At 42.6% G+C, this 22,955-nt stretch overlaps 1 protein-coding gene across 2 annotated transcripts in view; it reads left to right on the plus strand.

Moving 5' to 3' along the window:
• Tmeff1 (transmembrane protein with EGF like and two follistatin like domains 1) overlaps window positions 1–22,955 on the plus strand; it is a 121,671-nt gene that overhangs the window by 44,997 nt on the left and 53,719 nt on the right. For both annotated transcript variants that reach the window (XM_051161928.1, XM_051161923.1), the window contains 4 exons: window positions 9,355–9,464; window positions 14,851–14,980; window positions 19,616–19,642; window positions 22,103–22,199. In XM_051161928.1, coding sequence (XP_051017885.1) covers window positions 9,355–9,464; window positions 14,851–14,980; window positions 19,616–19,642; window positions 22,103–22,199 — 364 coding nt within the window. The remainder of the gene's footprint in view (window positions 1–9,354; window positions 9,465–14,850; window positions 14,981–19,615; window positions 19,643–22,102; window positions 22,200–22,955) is intronic.

Raw genomic sequence — 22,955 nt, forward strand, 5'->3', positions numbered from 1 at the left:
AGAAAGCACCCCAGCTTCCCTGTATATTTAATTTTTATTTTGTCATCTGTTAATAAAATGTTGAAACCTCCAAGTATGACATAGGTTTTCAACAGGAATTTTTGTTGTTCTGTTTAGGAAATGTACATTAGACTTGATTTGTTGTACTTTTTGCCTTAGTTTATACCTTATACTTTTTTGCACTTTAAAGGCTTTTCTCAAGTTATAATAGCCAACCATTTCTGGATTTATCTCTGCGTTTTTCAGAGTTGTGATTGGGTTTCCAGCGAGATTCGGGGCGTTCTGCTCTCTTAGGCCTCCAGCCCACTCACAAATGAGACAGTCGTGATATGTGCGCTGCTCTTGATGCTTCGTGTTTCTGTGGTGCTGGGGATGGGGATGGGCCCCTGCCGCCAAGGCACTGTGGTACTCACTCACACTTCTGAGCCACGCTCTCTCTGGCCGCCAAGACTGGAGTGACTTCAGGTCCCCAGGACTGGGGTCACAGTGTAGCATCATTATGCTGAGCAATCTCTGTTCTTTGTTCTTGTTCTTCTTTTTCTTCTTTCTTTCTTTCTTCCTTCCTTCCTTCCGTCCTTCCGTCCTTCCGTCCTTCCTTCCTTCCTTCCTTCTTTTTTAACTATACAGTGCAGTAATTTTAATATAAACACAGGTTCTGTAAACATTATCATCATTTGATTCCCTCCTCTCCCAGAGAAACTTCATATCTGTTAGTGTAATTGGAATTTTAGGAAAAAGCCTTATTCCCGTACGGAGCTGAGCAGAGGGACATTGCTTGGTCTGGTGACACTGGGGAATGTAGACAGAGGGTCAGAGACCTGGCTTTGAGGGGCCAACAGGGACTTTTAAAAAAATATTTATTTACTTTACGTAGATGAGTGCTCTATCTGGATGCACACCTGCATGTCAGAAGAGGGCACCAGATCACATTATAGATGGTTGTGAGCCACCATGTGGTTGCTGGGAATTGAACTCAGGACCTCTGGAAGAGCAAACAGTGCTCTTAACCTCTGAGCCATCTCTCCAGCCCCCAACAGGGACTTTTCCTATTATAGAAAAGGCAAGCAAAAGGTAAGTGTTGAGGATTAGTATAGCAGTGACATGTGTGACCAATATTTTTATTTTCCTTTGTCTATTATAATCAGCCATCTTCATTTAATTTGATATTTGTTAGTTTTCATTTTGCATACATACATACATACATACATACATACATACATACATACATACATAGATTCTTTAATGAATTAAAGGAATTTAAATTTCTTTTTAAGTTTGGTGTGGTAGTGACTTCAATCTATTGAGGACTCTTTAAATACGAAGTTAAAAGCCTTCTAACTGAACTATTTTTATGCGTTACTATTAATTCTGTTATTAGCTTCTCTCCAGAGAGAGATCAGAGGTTTACGAACTTGGCATAGTGCTCTCTTGCATTTTAGAATTGTATGCTTGAGTCATAAACTCTTTTTTAGTCTATATTTTTTGTTTGTTGTGGTGACTTCATTTATTGTGAACTTCATACCAATTCAGATTTAAAAAAAAAGGTTAATCCCAGCACTCAGGAGGCAGAGGCAGGTGGATCTCTATGACTTTGGGGACAGCCAGCCTGGTCTGTCCTCAGACCAAACAAGCTCTGGGTAAGCTGAGACTACATAGTAAGACCTTGTCTCAAAAGATTTCCCCCCTCCTTTAAAGCAATTAATACCAGTTCCTATTGCCAATTTTCAGGCTGTTTTTTGTTTTTGTTTGGTGTTTTGTTTTCTTTTTTCAAGACAGGGTTTCTCTGTATAGCCGTGGCTGTCCTAGACTCGCTTTGTAGATCAGGCTGGCCTCAAAGTCACAGCGATCCGCCTGCCTCTGCCTCCCAAGTGCTGGGATTAAAGGTGTGCGCCACCATGCCTGGCCAGGCTGTTTTTATATAGTCTTTTTTTTTTTTTTTTTTTTGTCTCTGTGGATGAGTTTTTGGTTTCTAGGTTTCTCCTATTCTACTTAGTGTTACAGGCACTAAGGGGCACAAGTTAGAAAGTGAAGCAGAGGCCAATCTTTATGTGTTCAGACTCACTAACTTTTGAAAACTGCTTGATGGAGGCTGTTTATTAACTGGAAAATTCTAAAACATGTATGGAAGCAAATGCACATTCAAGGTAAAAATGAGAGTATAACCATGTGCATTTTATATCCTGCTTTTCTTTTTAACACTATGGTGGGTCTTTGTCCTCTATTTAATGCTCTTTTTTGTTTATGTATGTGGATCTCTCTGAGTGTGTGTGTGTGTGTGTGTGTGTGTGTGTGTGTGTTTTCCCAAGGAGGCCAGAAGAGAGCATCAGGTCCCTAGAGTTGGAGCTATCAATGACTGTGAGCTGCCTGACACAGTGCTGGGAACTGAGCTCTGGTCCCCTGTGATAGCAGTGAGCAGTCTTAGCCTCTGAGCCATCGCTCCAGCCCACTGGTCTTCTTTTACACACTTTAATAGCCAGGCAATCAATAATGTATTTAATTAATTCCTAACAGATGGACACCTAGTTTATTTAATTAACTCCTAGCAGATGGATACTTAGGTTGGTGTTTCCTAAGGTGAGAATGTTGTGATGTGGAGATACACGCAGAGGGACCAGCTCTGGGAAGGCTATTGCTGGAGGACCACTTGAGCCTCAGAATTCCAGAACAGTCCTGGCAACACAAGTAGAAACTGTCAAAACAAAAACAAAAACAAAGAGAGTAGATATGGAAAATGCTTTCCACATAGTGTATATTTTATTTTCTATCATAATTTCCTAGAAATGAAATTGTTGGGTAAAAGGATAAAGACAAAATTTTAATAAATGTGGACACGAGAGCTTTGCTGGAATGTTCTCATTGTTGGCTCAGTGCTCAGTTTTCATACCTTTTCCACCACCAACATCTTTACCAATGGGGCCACCTGAGGCTTATCCACAGCATCTTAAGAGAGAGGTCCTGTCTCCCTTGTACAGAGTGGTTAATTTCTATGATCACACAGCTGATTAGGGAAAGCCAAGAGACTACTGGACATCTTGTACCATGTGGCATTTTTGTGCCTGGCTTCTTGCTTTCTCTCAGTGTATTTTCTGTCCCTTCTTCCTTTCCTTTTTCTCTTTCTCCACCTCCCCAGCTTTTTTTGGTTTTGTTTTTGTTTTTTTAGACAGGGTTTCTCTGTGTAGCCCTGGCTGTCCTGGAACTCACTCTGTAGACCAGGATGGCCTCAAACTCACAGAGATTCGCCTGCCTCTGCCTCCCGAGTGCTGGCATTAAAGACATGTGCCACCACCCGGCTTCTCTCAGTGTATTTTCAAGGCTCCCCCATACCATAGCATACAATCTTTTTGATTTGAAAAGTAATATAAGGTCATCATAAAACTAAAGATAATATTTCAGATATTTAAGAAACTCCAAATTCTCCCAAGGAAGACTTATAGTTCATATTTTGCTTTCACACTCTGTGTGAGTGCACATCCATTTGTGTGTGGCATGATTTCTTTGTGGAGGTCAGAGGACAACCTCAAGCACTGCTCTTCACATGCCACCTTTTTGGGAGACCAAGTCTTTGCTGGTTTTTCTTTTTCTTTCTTTCTCTCTCTCTTTCTTTTTTTTTAATATGTAGAAGGCAGTTTATTTGTTTGGCTTGGTTGTTGTTGTTGTCTTTGGTTTTTCGAGATCGGGTTTCTCTGTGTAGCCTTGACTACTGGACTCACTTTGTAGACCAGGCTGGCCTCAAGCTCACATCCATCCACCCGCCTCTACCTCCCAAGTGCTGGGATTAAAGGTGTGTACCACCACCGCCCAGCTTCTTTGCTGGTGTTTCACTGTGCATGCCAAGATAGCTGGTCTGTGAGCTTGGGGTTCTTCTGTCTCATGCAGAAGTGCTGGAGTTACACAGACTTGTGCTATGTGTCTGGTTTTTATTGGTTTTGGGGCCTCCAACTCAGGTCTTTGCCTGCATGGCAAGTACTTTTACGTATTGAGCCATTTCCCCAGCCCTAAAAATTCTTTTATAGGCAGTGCAAAAGGTTGGATTAAAAAAAAATTAGTAGTTGCACTTTTTTGGTGGTATTGGGTATTTGAACCTGGGGCTTTGTGCATAATGGGTAACCACACTACCATTGAGCTACACTTCTACTCTGCATGCACATGGGGAAAAAGTCTTTAAAAAGCCAATGTATTGTGTCAGGAAGTGAAGGAGATTTGTCATCTTTTTTTTTTTTTTTTTTTTTTTTAATAAGCTCCATAATAGATTCACTTTAATCGTCTGTGAGGAAACACACAGGTTTGCCAAGCTAGTGTCAGTACTCTGGAGATCCGAAGCAGGAGGGACCATTGCTGTCCTGCGTCCTTGGCCAAGACCAGATGTTTTCACTACTCAGCTTGGGATCTTGGTCTGTTTTCCCATTAAGCCTGCAGCCATGTTCTCTCTGTCACCTTGCCTGGAGCATCCTGAGGCAGGCATTTAGGAGGCTGCAGGGGAGGATGTGGAGGTGCAGGACTGATAGGACCAAAGTGTTGCTTAACAAAGGTAGTTTGTCAGTAACATGCAGAATGGATGAAAAAAATATGGAGTCGGATAATTGTAGGGCACATGTGCGGCTCCTTTCATTTAAATATAACTTAGAGAAGTTGTCCTCTCTCCTGTTAATGCATTTTAGTATCTCTGTAGACTGCATTTGCATTATGCAATACTAAGTTCATTTTCTGTGCCATCATGTCCCTATAGAAGGTAAATACTGGAATAATGTTAATTTAGCAAACAAGTTGAAGGAAACTTAATTTCTAATTTTTCTGATTTGCTGGAACTTGAAGTTAATAGTTACACCTGTTCTTGACTTACCCTGACTTATATTTTTACCACCATTAGAGGTGTCCTTCATGGGTTAGGAGTTGAAGTTATGCCTAAGGAGGGGGCAGCTCTTTGCTGTGTACTGTGTCTACATTGTTGCTTTGAACATATTAGTTCGTTGAATCAAAAAGACCAAGCATGGGAACTTGGCTCTCATCGGCCGCCCCCCCCCCCCATGCCCCATTCCTGTTTTGCCCATATTGTAGCAAACTGCCTCTGGTTTGATTTGAAATCACCCTGAGCCACCCCTACCCCCAATTAAATAATAACCAATATAGAAACCTGAAAAGGGTAAAAGTCACTCATTGTTGAACTGTCAGGAAACAATATTGTCCCCTGAGAATAGTTTATTCCTCCTCAAATAAAGCATTCTCATAGTGTGTTAATTACAGATTCCGTGTTTTCATTCCTTTGACAAAGATTCTAAAGATTGTGATGCAGCATTGTAAGTGTGGGTCCTCCATTTATTGAAGTAGCTCACCTCCCCCCCCTCCCCCTCCCCCCCCCCCCCCCCCCATGCTCTCCTGGTTTAGCTTTCATGGGAACAGTTGATTTTCACATCTGTGAAATGTTGAAACATGATTATAACAACTTGTATATGGGCTTAGCTAGGTCGGGGGACATTGTGACATAAGGACAGCTCCTCCTGTGATGGGAGCTAAAGTTCTTCTGACATTCAGCAGAATGACGGTAACCTTGAGGGTCCTTGTACCACAGACCTTGGTCTGTAGGCTTCAGAGAACGGCACACTTTGATTAATCTGGGTAGTTAAGAATGCTTTGCCCTGGACTTGACAGTGTGTAAAGAAAAAAAAGGAGTGGTCAAATGAGAAGTGGTCAGAGTTGGAGGATAATTAAGATTATTGTAGAAGTGGAGAGAAACAGTGTCATCTGCCGTAGAAGGGCCAAGAAAAGTGTTGGAGGGTCGTTGAGATGCCTCAGTGGGTAGAGGAGCTTGTTGACAAGCTTTGTAACACTGGATGGCTTATTTCCTCACATATACTGTGTATGCCCTCTCCTCAGATAAATAAATAAATAAAAATAAATGAATATAAAAAGATGGAAGACTTAGGGGGAAAAGCTGTCATATCATTAGAATGAGATTTTGTTGACGTTGAAGAAAATGCCTTTATAGGACGAGAGAGGAAGTCAGGCACCTGAGAGGTTGAGGAAGCCACTGCCACTGAGGTTATGGCATTATTACATCTGGAACCTCTACGTTGAGCCTTAGCTTGCTAGAAATTTGTATGAAGGCCCCTCTTCTGAAATAGAAAATGTTTCTAGTGGTACACTATGATCTTGGATGTTGCTGCTTACAGTGATTGTGTTGCAGGGCATCCTGGCAATCCCTGGGATGCCGTATCCTCAGGCCCAGCTTGGTTTATAGATAGCATCATGTCACAGTGCTAAAGGGTTGGGCACCCTTGTTAGAGAAGAGTAAAACGCGAAGCCACTGATTTCATTTTCACAGTAGTTTTCAGTTGGGAGTGCTCTTGTCTCCCCAGGGGACAGTTGGTGAAGTCTGAAGGCATTTTGCTTGTCACAGCTGGAGTGATCCCTGGCACCCAGGGAGTAAAGGCCACAAATGTTACTCAACATTCTGTCAGTGCTCAAGATATCTCAGTGACAATCAATAATCTCCCCCAAATATCTAGCTCAGATTGAAAAGCCCCAAGTTCTGTGGTCATATTAGGGAATTTACTCCCTTTTGGTTCTCCATGACTTACAACCAAACAGCACCTTTTTTTTCTGTGTGCTGGAAAGGTGGTAGCAAAGCCACCTCATTCGGGGGGCAGCTGAGTTCTGGTTTGAACTGCGGCCTGAACCTGTGGTGAGCGGTGCCAACAACCCTGAGCAGGGGTCCTGCCCTTCCTGTGCGTTGTTTCTCAGCCTTGAAATGTGAATGAAACCGGAGACAGGTTTATAATATGAGAATTGGATGATGGGCAGATTGGCAACCAGAGCAAAATATTTTTGTTTTGAGCTGCTGTTCTGAGTGCTTTTTGTGTGTGTGTAAAATATTTTTATTTGGAGAGGTTTTTTTGACGTCTTAGGAATGGTGCATCCATTTTGCTGTTCTTCTGTTTTGGGCTCACTGACAGGTAGCAGAGTGCTCTCTTCTCACCTGCAGGGTGCCTGAAAAGAAGAATCCTCTACCGAGTTGGAGCTAAGGCTTTGGTCAGCTTGCTTGTCAGGAAGTAGAGACACTGGAAGCTATGGTGCTTTCGACAAATTCATAGATATATGAGGAAGCACAAAAGATGTAATCCCTTTGCTTTAGAATAGTTGTCTCAATAAGTTATGGCGGTCTTATTTAACGGTTTGCGTCTATGACCTGGCTTATATGAAGTGGGCTTGTGTGTGCGTTTTTTTTTTTTAATGTACTCATTAGTTTGTTTCCTGCAGCAATCATCTAAAGGACCACACCCAATGTGGTAGGTGGCCTCATGATTCTTGGCAGCTGTATTTCTTTCTGCTGGCATCCTGAGTTGATGGTGTTCATCTTTATATGTGTATGGTGTAAGCTCCAACTACAGACAGCAGGATCTTCTTAGGGTCTGAAGCTGTGTACTCGATAGTATTTGGAACTGGACCTACTATAAATTTTTATTGATTAGATATAGGGGGGAAAAGGCCCATACCAAGGAGTCTCGAAAGCTACGCATATTTTTAAGGAGGGAAGGAAGAGCAGGCAAAAATCGGGAGAGGAGAGCCAAGAGCCCAAGACCCCTCCAGCCCCAGCTGGAAGGAACGTAGAACCCGCCTTCTGCAGGTGGGTTTGTAGAATGGAACAGTTGTATTGGCTGTCTTGTTTTAAGTGCAAACTTTTGAGCATTTAATCTATTTCTTTGATTTTGAGACTCATTTAAGAAAAAGAAAGAGTAACTGTAGCCCACAGGTATATAAGCTGTTCTTAACCCTAATGTACTGCTTGGTGCTCCGGAGTATTGATATGTGTAAGTACTGTTGACTCAGTTCTCCCAACGGTCAGCTCTTAGAAGCGGCATACTTTAGACACCCTTGCCGAGTGGTGTAAACAAAAGAGTCGGAGAAGCCAGTGAGATGCCACTAGTGTAGCTGACACTAGACATTGGAGTCTCCTTGAGTCAGTCCAGGAGTCCTGCTCTGAAGACCAGGAAGAGAAACTACAAGGATAGAGGGTTGCTGGGGAAGTGGGTCTGTTGGCCAGGACCTGCCTTACCCTGATGGACAGTGTAAGGGACAGCTTGTCCCTTTCCAGAGTTAATGAGCCACTGAGCTGCTGCCAGCTGGGGGCTAGCTTCGGCTTCTGGCTCCTCGACGCACATGACCATAACTATACTGAGATGGTTAAGACAGACATTGGTTTACTCTTTGCCTGTGTGCGTTTGCTGTAGCTCCACTTCCCAATGGGGAGATAGGAAATTGCATCCAGTGATTCTTACCTGGTTCCACTTGACAAACTTCCACTTACCTGGACACCATGGGTTGGTTTCTGAGGAAGTATAATGTGCGGCTTCAGGAGCAGGGGTGAATATCTTGGGGGCAGAAACAAATTTAGTGCCTGACTGCTTCCTGTGGTAAAATCAACTTAGTCATTTAAAAGTTTTAACGGGAGTGACAATTTTAACCTCCTTAATCTTGTGTTCATAAATGTTCCATACCCACCCATTCTATGAAATGCAAGCTAATTTTATAATTCTTTGTAACTAGAATTGTTTGCCTAGAATGAATACTGGTGATTGGAACTTTATTTTCTGTTGTCCTTAAAACTGAGTTACTTAACCAGACGAAGAGCGTAAACCGTCAAGACAATACCAGGCTGTTCCTGCATGCAGCAAGCCCAACCGGAAACATTCCACTGATTTATCTTTGGAAATTATGTTAAAACCTACCATTTTGAGGTTCTTTTGGGGGGTGGAGTTTCTTCTGGGGATATAGCTTAAGGTTCTCTTTAGGGAATACTGAACATTTTGAATCTTACAAGAACTTGTTTCTCTATTTTTATTTTTTTAAAAGATATTTGTGTGTGTGTGTGTGTGTGTGTGTTTGTGTTGTGTGTGTTGTGTGTACCTGTGTCTCTGCTGGTGCCTTCATGCAGAAGCTTTCCACTTATCCCCTTGAAGGTCTTTCCCTAAACCTAGGCTTTACATTTTTCTCAATGGGCTGGAAGCCATTGAGCCCCAGAGGACCTCCTGTCTCTGTCCTACTTGGTGCTGGGGTTACAGGCATTGTAAGATGCCCGGTTTATTGCGTAGGTGCTGGGAACCGAACTCTGGTCCTCTTGTTTGTGTAGCTGGTGCTCTTAACTTTGGAGCCATCCCTCTAGCACCCATAACATGCCTTTCCATATTGTCTTGTTATTATACAGGTGAATGAGAGCCCAATACATTTGGCCTTTTATTCATCTGTATATACTATGCATTGTGGTGTGTGTGTGTGTGTGTGTGTGTGTGTGTGTGTGTGTGTGTATTTTTGTGTATACACACACACACACACACGAGACAATGTTTTCCTCTCTTGCAGAATTAAATGTTAGAGAACCGGATATCAGAGTGTGTGATGAGACATCCTGTAAATATGGAGGCGTCTGCAGAGAAGATGGAGATGGCTTGAAATGCGCATGCCAATTTCAGGTAAGAAACCCAAAATTAACTCAATTTTAAACCCCCCCCCCATTTTGTAATCCAACATTCTTCAAATAAAAAAAGCACGTAGGGCCTTACGCCCCGAAGGGACCCAGCTTCACAGCCCGCTGGTTCTTCTTTGCCAGGCGAGGTCCTGTTGTGCTTCTTCTGTTTCAGTTCAGAAATTAAAAGAGGACAGAGTGACCATGACGGATGTGGACAAGCGCTGGGGAAATGTTAGAGCTATATCCGTGTGTGTGAGCTTCGGTGGTGGCGGCGGCGGCGGCGGCGGCAGGGAGAGGGAGGCGCTCCAGGAGAGCCTCTGGAGTTGGCATGATTTCCCTCTTCTCTCTTAACCTGGCCTTTCTCCTCCCTTCTCAGTCACTGCTACGGTAGCTCTTTAGAACCGGGATGAATTAGAGCCTTGGGGAGAGCCAGGGTCAGAGATGGGGCTAGAAACTGGGGGTCACAACCCCAAGAGATGCGGCACCTTAGCTTTTCCTTCTGGGATTTAGTTGCGCTGTCACTGTCTGAAAAGCAAGAGAGGCAGGGAGCGTCGCTCTTGACTGTTCCTGTTTGCCTGTGTTCGTCCATTAAGTCATAATCTAGCTGGAGATGGCTTCTCAGAATTGGAGAAGGGGGCATATAGAGGGGGCTTGTCTGGCTTTCACTGACAGTCTTGTTGAATTTTGAGGAGAAGAAGGGGTTTAGAAACCAGGCACACGGCCTAGGAGAGTTGCTATTTCTCGTAACCCTATTTCTCGTAATCTCAGGCAACTGTATGTCAAGAGTTATTTCATCACCAGTATTTGAACAGTATAGTAAGAACACAGAAGGGAAGAGCACTTGGGTTTGAAGCGCCTTGGAATATTATAAACCACCACGGTGCTTATTTCCATTAAAAGGAGGAGAGAATGGAAGTCAACAGGGATGGGTAGCCGGTTTTACTGCTATTGACCACCCCCGTCAGGCTCTCAGGGTCAAACAGACTTTTCATTCATGTGTACAAAGTGATATTTCTGTGAGGCACGCTCTACAATAGCCACTTTCTTCCCAGCTTGCTTGGCTTGCTTCACACCCTTGCTGCCCATTGGCTGGGGACACCAGTTCCTTCTGTGCCTGCCTTTCCATGGGGCTCTTTCATTTCCATGGACCTGGTTTTATATTCTGTTTTCCTTCTTCTTCTTTTTTTCTTTTCTTTCTTTTCTTTTCTTTTCTTTTCTTTTTTTTTTTTTTTTTACAAGCCCTTGAGATACTTTAAGGTTATATAAAAAAGTAGCCTCTTCAATGCCCTTGAACAGCTGAAAAAATAGCTTTCCGTGATCTGTCTTAAATCCTTTGGATCTTAACCTGTGGCAAAGCAGGGAGAGAAATAAGCGAGGGGGTGAGATCAGTAGGTGCTTTTCTAGGCTTGCTGTATGCTTGTGTCTAAAGCTGGGTGCTAAGGATGCTTAAAGGCAGACAGGCTCCCTGCCTTGCAGGGGTGAACTGCCCAAGGCTTACAGCATGGTTCCTCCTGCTGAAGAACTTTTCCTTTGACTGCTCTGCTGTCCTCCTGTAAGATTATAGATCGGTTCATAAAACCCAAGTTATTGGCAGCTGAAAACAATGACCTGATAGGTACATTAGGCATAGCTCTCTGCTGTGTAAATCTTAACAGTGATAATCAAATTGCTTGAGAGATTGCTTATAACTCTGCATGCTTTCAGTGCTAATAGAAGCTTCTGGAGGCATGATTTAGGTTCACTTTAACAAAGTAGAATTGTATGTAACTGCAAATTTTGTTAGTTGGCCCATGAAAGCTGTTATCTTGCTAGTTAAATAAACAAAGCCACCCACTAATTAGATGCATAGACAAATTATTAATGCTACATCTTTCCCTTAACACTTAGTGTCTCTGACTTTTCCCTGGTTCTCTTTCTTCCTTGTTGTATTTAGGGTACTGTGGCCTGTCTTCCTGTGTTTGTGTTTGTTCTTACCAGCTTCCACGGTTTCTTAGTCTCTCTAGACTGTTGTGTTGGAGTTTTCCAGTAGGGTGCAGGCACGTACATGCACGTGACTGTGTGAGAGAACTGGAGGAAGAGACTGATGAGAAATTAGCTTATTTGATTATAGAGGCTGAGAAATCTCACCATCTGTTATGGGATGAAGGCTCGGGAGATGGAATGGCCTAAGTCCCCGTTGGAAACTGAAGGCTGAAGACCCGTATCTCAGCAGAGTCAGAGGGAAGTTTCCCCTTCGCTATTTTGTCCTATTTGGTTTCTCAACAAATTGGATAATGTGTATCACCCTGGGAGGGCCTTTACTTGGCTCACTGACTCCGGTGCTAATTTCATTTGGAAATGTCGTTACAGACACACCCGGAAATAACTTTTAATCTGGACACCCTAGGGCCTAGTCAAGTTGCCACCACATGAAATTAACCATTGCAGCTATTGGGGGGGGGGCGGGGTGGCTTAGTTTGGCGTACGTTTTCAGAGGTTCAGTCCATCATGGTGTGAACAGGAAAGAGAGGGGTAGAGCCAGTGCTCATGAGCGTCTTCTTCCTATCCTGCTCTCCTCAGGCGCTGCTCTGAGTGGTGCTGCCAATATTCAGGAGTGGCCCTTCTTTAAAGGAATTCATCCTTTTAAAGACACGTCCAGACGTGCTTTGCTTCCCTGCTAGGTACCTATCAGTCAATCAAGACGAGCTATCCCAGGAACCTACTTTCTTATTATACTGCGATCCAAACAGTTCCCGGCATGCAGTAGGGATACAGAAAATGCTTCACTGGCTATGGCTCCAGATTTGGTTAGTGCTGTATCTTTCACAAAGCATTACGTAGCTGGCAGTATCATCACAATCATAAGTAATAGGTAGGGGAGGTTTCTATGTGTCATCAAAGGTGGCAGAAGAGAGGCTAGAGAGGGTCTGGATGTTGTAAAATGGCCTGGATCCCTTCATTTGTCCATAAGCATCCTGGGAGGCTTCCAAGAGAGACCCTAGACACCAGGGATGATGAAGGGACCTGCAGATCTACTTCCTCATCTCAGGGTCACTCTGAGGTATGTGTTTCTGAGACTGATTGTGGGGACGTTAGGATCTTTTCTCACCACCACCTGGTGACTCATGGGTGAGACTCTGAATGATGTGTGTGCAGCAAAGCTCTTCTTCCACTTATTGGCTGGGCTCCTACACAAGTACTCAAGCCTTTGAAGGGATGGGAGCCACAGCAATGACAGCTAATATTGACTAAGAGTTTGCCGTGGCCAGGTAGAAACACCATAGGTAGCTTTCCCTTATTTAATACTCACAATGGCATTATTTGAGAGGATCTGTGACAGTTAACTGTGGACGGATGGGGACAGTGAGAGCTAATCGTGTTTGACTTCAGAGCCCTGGCTGTGACATTGTCATTGGCTTCACTGGTTGTTAGAATATTTAATTCCATAGGACATTTAACGCCACTGCCCAGAGCTTACTGGGTGGGATTCTGTCTTAAAAATATTAAGATTTCCAGTCCTACCAAACCCAAAACTGTTTCTATCACCTGTAGATTATGTTCCATTTCTTTATTACCTTTAAATGAAATTCATAATGTAGACTACAAAAACACATGATTAGAGAAATGAATATGGTACATAATTTTAATATAAGAGAAAAATAAAGGTCACTTACGATGTAAGTATTTTATAACTTACATGCTTTGTAATGATAATGTTAGAAGACAGTATAATATGCAGACACTTATATCTACTAATAATGAAGCTAGATTAAAAATATTCATAAGCAGTTGCATATACAAAGCTCTCCAAATAAAAATTTAATTTTAATAAAGGTTTGTGTAGTATTTTGCTGATATTGAATATATAGTAAAGTCAACTTGGTTGTAAAATATTTTGCCAGCTAGTGGTTGCTGAGCTGTGCTAATATTGCCATATTTACACTTCAGACACTGAGACCTACCACTTAAAAAAGTAGTTAATAGTAAAAGTACATCTTGTCGATTGCAGAAAAATTAAGATAAATAGAAAATTAAAGATATAATATGAAAAATAAATTTTCTTCTAGAATTTATATATATTTTCTAAGGCAATGAATGCAATGTGTTTTCTTGCTATATTTTATTTCATATTGCTCTAAAAATTTGCATTCAGTGTCATGGATAAATAAAACTTTTTTTTTAAAGGCAAGCTATGCACGAAGGCACATGACTGTAATCCCTGCACTGGGTGGGTGAGTTCAGACAGGGAGAGTTCCATGCCTGCCTGGACTACATAGGGAGTCCCTGTCTCCAGAATCCCCCACCTCCCCAGTTCTCATTTCCAGTATACAACACAGATTGCTAATGAAGGTCAATTATTCTCATATCTTAGTTGGCTGTTTCTAATCTTTCTGGAAATACTTTGGCTCATTTAAAAAGAATATAATGATGACAGCCCGTATCTAACTAATATTTTCCCAAGATTTTAAAACCTCATTTATGCTATTTTAAAAGATTTATTTTTAAAATTTAAAAATTGTGTATATGCATATGTGTCTCTGTGTGGGTTATGTGCAAGAGCCCATGGATTCCAGAAGGTGTTGGAGTGCCTTGATTTACAGGCACTTGTGGGCAGCCCAGTGTGGGTGCTGAACTTCGGTCCCCTGCAAGGGCAGGACACATACACGTAACTGCTGAGCCATCTCTCTAGCCCCCTCCCCATTTGTGCTGTTTTTGACATGTAGAAGTTCTAAAGTTCTTTTAAGTATGTAGAGCCAGTGTCGTTGTTCAAATCTCATCACCGTTTATCTCCATCTGTTTCATCCCTGGTTGTCCTTCAAGACTCACAAGTCACTTTCTCTGATGAGTCTTTCCTTAGACACCCTAGCTTGTGTCCTGGAGGTCAGGCGTCATACTTTGTCTGATGGATTGATTTGGAACACCATTTAGCTCTGCCTTTTTTTTTTTCCTTCCCTATTCTAACAAGATTCTAAGATCTCTGAGCACAGAGACTGTGTTGATTTCTTTGTCTCTCCTCTGTTCCTTCCCTGGGGACTTTTCTACTTAGAGATATTAAGTAAATGGATTTTAATGATAAAGACATCACCTAAGTTGCTCTTTATAAGCCCTGATTTTCCTCTTAATACTTCTATGGCTTTTCTTAGCAAATGAATACAGTAGATTGCACAGGGATGCCCAATTTCCATTTAGGGGTAAATGCTAGTTATTTTCATTATGAACGTGGGAAAAAGGTCTGAGGAAGAGAGGCAGATCTCCTTTGCTCTTCTTTGCTAAAGGTCAAATACAGGGACAACCTGTTCTAGCATAGCAGTAGGAGAGAGTCAGAACACTCTGCTTTTGTGCTGACGAGTGTGAGCCACACCATTAATATTCATGCCTTGTTCTGAGTGTATTTTTGTTTTCTTTTGCAGTGCCATACAAATTACATTCCTGTCTGTGGATCAAATGGGGACACTTATCAGAATGAATGTTTTCTCAGGAGGGCTGCCTGCAAGCATCAGAAAGACATAACAGTGGTAGCGCGTGGACCTTGCTACTCAGGTACGTATGATGTCAGAAATAGCTCCGCCATATTTTCCAAAAGGAGACTTTAGCCAGAAGTGTTTGGTTCATATCACTGCAGGGATTAGTGGTGGTGGAGGGCGGTTTAGTCATATTTTATGTTATTGCTTCTCAACTTGAGGTGGTTTTGTACTGCCTGTGTGCCTGTATTGATCGCATGTCTTCTGTGGGAATGTCTCTCATATCCTTTGCTTGATACAGTTTGGAGTTGGGAACTGTTGTGGGATAGGTTTGTTTTTATTTATATTTTTGAGATGATTGTCTCTAGAGAGCCTCTGAACGTTTCAGGTTATATTTCTTTCCAAATCCTTCGCTCCTTTCTACCTCAAGCCATCTTATTTACTCTCTCCTTTCTCCTTCTTGCATTGGTGGTGGTTGGTTCCGGGAGGTCTTAGTGCGAGTTGCTTAATTGTGTTTTGAGTTTGAGGGTGGAGGGGGAGGTCAGGTACTATAACTGGAGTTAATTGTGCAGAGGCCAGTGGTAAAGACAGAGACTGAGATTGTCTCTGCTTCCTTCCTTTTCCTTGTATGTTACAGTGTTTAAAGTTCTCTCTCTAACTGAAGGGTTTGGGCCAACTATAAGTTGTTGGGCACAGTCCCCAACACTGCTCACACTTATGTTCCAGCTAGAGTTCAAGAAGTTCCCCAAGGGGCTGGAGAGATGGCTCAGAGGTTAAGAACACTGACTGTTCTTCCAGAGGTCCTGAGTTCAATTCCCAGCAACCACATGGTGCCTCATGTGATTTGATTCTATAATGTGATTTGATTCTCTCTTCTGGCATGTGGGCAGAGCAATGTATACAAAGTAATAAAATCTTAAATCTTTTTTAAAAAAAGTTCCCCAAACTGCCCTCAGGTATAATTTTCTAGGAGGGCTCATAAAACTCACTAAAAGCTATTACAGGTATGATTTATCTCAGGGAAAAGATAGACTTAAAATCAACCGAAGCAGAGATGCATAGGGCAGATTTTGGGAGAGGTCCAAACATGGACCGCCTCACTGTCCTCTCCACGTAGTACCGGACAGCGTCACTTCCTCATGGAGTTCTGTCGACTGGGAAAGCTGAGCTGTAGAGTGGGTTTATGGGAGGATCTTTACAGAAGTGGGATGCTGCTGATCCTACACTCTCGAGCCGCTAACACTCTACGACCCAAAGCTTTCATCCTGAATCACAGGACCGATCTTTTTTTTTTTTTTTTTTTTTTTTTTTTTGCCCCCATTTCTTTTGTGTGTATGAGTGTGTGATATATGCATGTATGTATTCAGGTACACTCATCCATGTGTGAATATGTGGGAACCGGAGATAGACACCTGCTAGGTCTTCCTTTTTTACTATTCTATGTTTGCACATGCGTGTTTTACTTGTTGTCTATAAGTGTGCCACTTCTGTGCAGAACCCTCAAATGTCAGGAGAGGGCATTGAATCTTTTGGAGCTAGAACTGTGGGGTGCTGGGAAATAAACCCAGGCCCTCTGTAATGGCAGCATATGCTCTCCCAGCCTGTACTTGTATCTTTGAGATATGGTCTCACTGCATCTGAACCCCCTGTTGTGTATATATAGACTGGCTGGCCGGGAAGCTCCTGCTGTCTGTCTCTGCCTGCCCAGTACTGGGTTTACAGGAGCATGCTACCATATCTGGCTTTTTTACACGGATGCTGGAGGCCCCAACTCCCAAGCTCAGATCCTCAGTGCTGGTCTTGCTAAGGTGGTAGCCCTCATACTGTACTGAGAGATGTGGCTGGCCCCTCTCCAGTTCGGATGTAGAACTTTTCTCCTAACGGAATTACTGCCCGAAAGCCTAGGTTAAGTATCAGCCATCTTTGGACAAGGAGAGATTTTTTTCACTGTACACAAAATAATTAGGTGCTGAGGGAAAGTATTGTGCTCTTGGGCTGTCAGGTGTCGTCCTCATGTACTTTTCTATGTGCGCTGTGCTTCTTCGCAGGCTTGATCTAGGAAATTTGGGGAATCTTTCTGTTGTTGAAAAATAAAAGGGCTATTAATGTTTATTATTAATAGCCTATAATTGTTACAGCGGTTATTATTAGCCAGCTACCATATCAACAAAAGACGTAGCCGCCTGCTAGAATTTTAAATAAGCCTTACCTCACCTGGGGCGGGGCATATGTTACCCCCTAAGCTCCTTGTTACCCCCAGCCCCACATCCCGTGCCATTTGCTTTCATCTTCTCTATCTGGGCTACTTCTCATCCATAATATTATAAATACTTGCACATGCTTCTCTCCGTCACCGCTTCTGAGTAAATTCCTCCCAGCCATGTCAGTTCTCTCCATGCCTCTCTCCTTCCCATGATCCTTCTGTCTTCTCCGCCTCCTGCTTTTGCCCCGCCCACGTGTGTAGGCCTTTGATTTAGCCAATCGGGGATATTTTGGAGGCAGGGTTACACAGCAGTACTTGGGGGTACATGACATCCAGCCGACCTTGGGGAGCAAAATAATGACCAGTTAATACAACGTGCCAGACCATGCCGTAATGTCATTCTGACGCCGTGTCGGTCATTTGCTAGGAGCGTTTGCTTAAGACGCCACGTGCTTGGATAGGCAGCGAGTGTTAAACAGGAAGTAGAGCAGCAAACCACTGAAACTAGCTTTTATTTACCGGGTAACCTGTGCAAGCCACTTGTACTTTCTGAGCTCCATTTCTCTAAATCCTTCCATGGGTAGCAGGCTTCTGGGCATGTTAAGCTTTGGGATACCGAGGCCCAGGCGCCGTATTGCTTCTGGCTTTTGTTGTTAGCTGACTGGCCCATCGTTTTCCCATCATTTGCTCTTTAAAGGTGTCCTATTCTGAGAGTTTGAAGTATTTTCTCTTTCAATTACTCAGAAAAATCCCTTCTTAGGCTTTACTCTGAAGTCTTTCTTCTATGACATCTCTGGGCAGTGTGTTGTATTGTCTGCGTACCTATGCATGTGATACACAGCATTTTACTTACCTGACACACGTGCCTTCAGCCATATAAGTACATTCTCAACCAGGAGCCTGTCTGTTATTCTAGGGAAGCGTAGTAACGCTTTCTCCAGGCTGGGACGGGCTCACCGGTGTGTGTACTACTGATAAAATTCTACAAAGAGGGGTTGGGGATTTAGCTCAGTGGTAGAGCGCTTGCCTAGCAAGCTCAAGGCCCTGGGTTCGGTCCTCAGCTCTGGGAAAAAAAAAAAAAAAAAAAAAAAAAGGACAAAATAACAAAATTCTACAAGGAAAATTACCATATTGTCAGAGTATTCATCATAGTATTTAATTTATTTAAAAGTTCTTACTGACCAAGGAAGTTGTAAGATTTTTAGTATCTATTAAAATTGGACACAGTTTGAAACAGGTTTGGAGTGGGTGTCTCATGTACTAGGAACATGCCTTATTTATTATAGTAATCCTAGCATTTATCACAGTGCTCAGCACTTAATATGTGCCTAGTCAGTGTATATTGGCTAGCAGGGCGAAGGGGTAGTTCTCCTAAGAAAATATGGTCATAAGTTTTTACAAATTCCTTTCCCATTTCCTTCCTCCTTTTCCGGTCCTTTGCTCTTTCCTGTCTGGAGACAGCCTTAGGTGGCTGATTAAATCAAAGCTGAGTGCAACTGAAAACTACATACAGGCATACAGAGCCTGTGCACGTGGCACCGCCTGTGGTGTGTGCACCCAAATTCCTCCTGTGTCGTCTATCTGGGGATCTGGAGGGAAGGGTCTGGAATTCAGTATTATCTTCCATCCTAGAGACTATTTGAAGAACAGGACGAATTCCCTGGGACCAAGATAGCATGGCCCCTGTAGAGTGCTGGCTAAAGTAACATCTTCATCTGCCATCTCTGCCGTATTTTTAATTTTTACGGCTCCAAGCTGATGACATGACAGACTCCCCTATTTCCACCATGTGCTATATATTGTTTCTTTCAGCACTATAAAATAAAATTTTAGAATATGAGGTGCCACTCCATTGTAGAGTGATTGCCTAGTGTACACAAGGCCCAGCACTACAAGAAAAATTTTAATTTGTACATTAATTACATTTTAGGCTGTTCTCTCTCTCTGAGATTTATTCCGAATAGACTTCCTAGAGGAAGCTAATTTTATCATTACTATGCACATTCGACCCTGAGGTTCTCCTTGCTAGACCATAGGGATTAAAAAAAAAAAGCCTTTTGGCCTCTGGTCTGTATCTACAAATTTGATTAAGAAGACTTTGGAGCCAGGCTCAGCTTTTATTTTTCTAATAGAAGCAGTTTGTTCAGTATTCCCTAACAAAATTAAAATTTCCCTTTACTTTCTAAATGAGTGGGCTAACCATTTCTGTTTAGCTGTTTATAGTATCTTAGTCTTGGTACATGGGATCTGGGTACTTCCTGCCAGGCTGGCTTCTGAGACATAAAACAATTATTCAACATATAAGAATTTCTAATTGCTATATATTTAGGTTACTTATTCTGTAGAGCCTTACATATGTAGACATAAGAAAATTAACTTAGCTGTCAGAAGTTTGAGAAAAGGAATATATGACCGTGTATGTCACAAGTTTTACTTCTGATAAGAAATGTTACTATCTGAAAAGATGGAATTTCCAGGAGCAATGTTTACATTTGCTGTTTTTTTTCTCAGATAACGGCTCTGGATCTGGAGAAGGAGGTGAGTTTCACATACTTTGCTATTTTGAGAGAGTTTCATTCACAGGTCAGGCTGACTTGGGACTCAACTATGTAGCACAGGTCTGCCCTTGAACTCACGTTGGCCCTCATGTCTCAGTCTCTCAAGTACTGGGACTCCAGGCGTGATCCTCCATGTCCAGCTCAGATACGTTACAAAATAATTTATTTATCTTTATGTTATGTACATTGGTGTTTTGACTGCATGCATGTCTGTGTGAAAGTGTCAGATCTCCTGGAACAGGAGTTACAGACAGTTGTGAGTGCTGTGTGGGTGTTGGGAATTGAACCCAAATCCTCTGGAAGAGCAGTCAGTGCTCTTAACCACTGAGCCATCTCTCTGACCCCAGCTCAGATGCTTCTTAAGGCCTTTGTGAAGTCCGAAGCTCAGTGACTTTTAGTGTATGCAGAGTTACTCATCACCACCAGCCTTACAGGAAGCTCTGTGCTCTGGTGTGTCCGTCCCTCTTAACCTCAGATAGTCTTTGTTGCACCCCAGTTTTTACTGAGGGTTTATTGTCAGACTAAGGGGAACCCGTCCTAGCTCCTGTTAAATTAAGGTTACACAAGCTGGCTTCTGCTCAGGATTGTCCACATAAGTGATTCCCACCCCCCCCCCACCCCCCCCCCCCACCCCCGTGGAACAGAGCTTTAAATCTTTTGTCCAATTTGTTTAAATCATAAGGATTAAAAAAAAAAAAAAAAAAAAAAAAAAAGAATAACAAGGTTTTAAAAAAAAAATCCAGAGTAAGTTGTGCCTAGATAAGAAAAAGCTCACTAACAAATCTGATGGAGTTAAGAGTTAAATTTGAACCTTTAAAGATTTTACATTTTAAAATCTGTTTCACAGAAAAATTATTTCTGATGTTTAAAAATGTCATATTTGGTAATAGCATTGCAAGCCCAGAACTGAGGATGACTAACGTGCCTCAGTTTAATGAAGTTGTAAACCTTACTATCTACTCTGTGCATAGAACTATTTGAGGTGCCCTGAGGTTAAAAGAACACTCACCGGGAAAATTCAGGCCAAATATAAACTGCAGTTCTGCTCCTAACCATATGAAGCCTTGTGCCAGGCTACTCCTTGCTCTGCATTTAATAGAGTCCCAAAGTTTCTGAGTTTGGAAGGGACTTTGAAGGACTGTAAAGAATAGAACATTTATGGGGAGGAATTCAAGGATGGGAGTGTCAGCCAGACAGAAAATGATAAAAGTGACTGAACAATAGGTTTTGATTTAAATGGATGTGTTTAAGCAGGAGCTTTGTAATCAAGTGTGAAAGCTAACTTCATGAATTTTAGATCTGAGAGCAGGAGAGGGTTTCAAGAGATCATGTGACCTGGTCCCTTGTTCCGTTAGGAAACTCAGATGTTCCCAAGGTTTGCTAATAGAATACAGTCCCGGCTGTGTTGCTGAGAATGTGTGTTGCTCTCAGCCCTCAAGGGAGCATGCGTTGGGAAGGTTTAGTGCTTTGTTCAGCCGTTCCTGATCTTACGATGCTTCTGAGGCTTCGGGATTATTAACTTAAGACCATTGCAATCTGTTTGTGTATTCATTTGCATTTGAGGAGTGTTTCCGGTCAGACTAGGCAGATGGCAAGCAGCAGGAAGGTTAGGTGTTACCTGTGGACTTGTGTTTTGATAAGTTCTTCACTGACTGGCAACCTGGATAGAATTCTCTCACACACCAAGTCCCTTGAGGCTGAGCGCCTTCCTCACAGCCAACCTCCTGGCCCTCTTTGAGAGAGCTGCAAGGATCCACTCTGGATGAGGCCCACACGTACAGGATGCCCTTGTTTGGGAACTGTGAGTTGTTTTGGGGGAGGCGGGGAGGACAGTGACAATGTGCTTCATTTGTGGCAGGGAAATAGAAGACTCACAGATCGCTACACTGCAGTGTTATTGGCTGTGCTAAGGGAGCTAGCTAGAGAAGGAGAGCTTTGTAAGAGCACCCCTGTCCTTGTCCAAAATTGGAGACAAATACTTCTTTTAACTCTGGTGTTAGTTTTTATGTGTTTAGAAAGGGTGTGGGGCTGATGATGCGTGGGGAGAGGATGGTAACGTTGTTCTAGCCTGGTCCAGCATGTCCGTGGCCAAGCAGCCTGTGCAGTCGTCTTTAGGGCGAGGAGATTCACAGACTGGAGTTTTGCTCATGTTTTATTTCCTCAGTATTAAATGGTGACTCTTTAGAAATGCAGTTTATTAAACCCAGTGTATTGTCCCAGCACACACAGCCTAGGGCATTAGTTTGCACACAGTGCTGTGTCACGGCGTATGTTGTGCAGTAGTCGCAGCCATTTTTGGACTCCAGCTCTGAAGTTATCTCCAGAAGCTTGGGTGTGTTTCCCTTCAAAACAAGATAATGGCTCCTGAAAACTTGAGGGGTGCCTAGGAAGGATCCATCCCAACTTTTGCTTGAAAGAGTTAATTTTTCCATTTAAACAGAAGAAGAAGGCTCAGGAGCAGAGGCCCATAGGAAGCATTCCAAGTGCGGACCTTGCAAGTACAAGGCTGAGTGTGATGAAGATGCTGAAAACGTTGGGTGAGTTGTGGGGCAGGGGACCGACTGCGCGTTAGGTCTCTTCCCTGGTGGTGTGGCGGGAAGAGCTTCCTGTTCAGGTCTGAGGGTTCTGTGCATGTGTCCTTACATTTTTACTCTTTTTTTTTTTTTTTAAAGATTTATTTATCATGTATACAATGTTCTTCTTGCACATACAACTGTGAGCCAGAAGAGGGCAGCAGATCTCATTGTAGATGGTTGTGAGCCACTGCGTGGTTGCTGGGAATTGAACTCAGGACCTTTGGAAGAGCAGCCAGTGCTCTGGACCTCTGAGCCATCTCTCCAGCCCCTACATTTTTACTCTTAATCCTAGCCTAGTTGACTCTTCTTTTTTAAGTTGATGTAAGGCAATGACTTTAAATAAGTTATGTATTCAGAATGAGAATCCATTTATAGCTTTTTGAGCTTTGTCTGTGTTCTTTAAAAAACAGTTTTGTTTGTATTAATGATTTATTCATCAAAACTTGTTTTGAATTGTCCCATCTCACTCAGCTAGTATGTATAACAACTTCTGTTTCTTCTTTTGCAGTTTTTTTTCTTCTCTTGGACATATTCAAAAACACTTGCAAAAACTTAATGTGTTTTAGTGCACTAGGAAAAAGTTAAAAACTGCAAAAATTTAGCTGCATTAACTATTTTATATAATTGAAACATATAAATCTCAGTTGTATAGTTCATGTTGTTTTTATTATCCATGCTCAGCTTTCACCAAGGTGGGTTTAGCGTCTAGTAGACTTC

The sequence above is a fragment of the Acomys russatus genome, chromosome 2 (genome assembly GCF_903995435.1).
Source record: "Acomys russatus chromosome 2, mAcoRus1.1, whole genome shotgun sequence".
In the NCBI taxonomy this organism is placed as follows: Eukaryota; Metazoa; Chordata; class Mammalia; order Rodentia; family Muridae; genus Acomys; species Acomys russatus.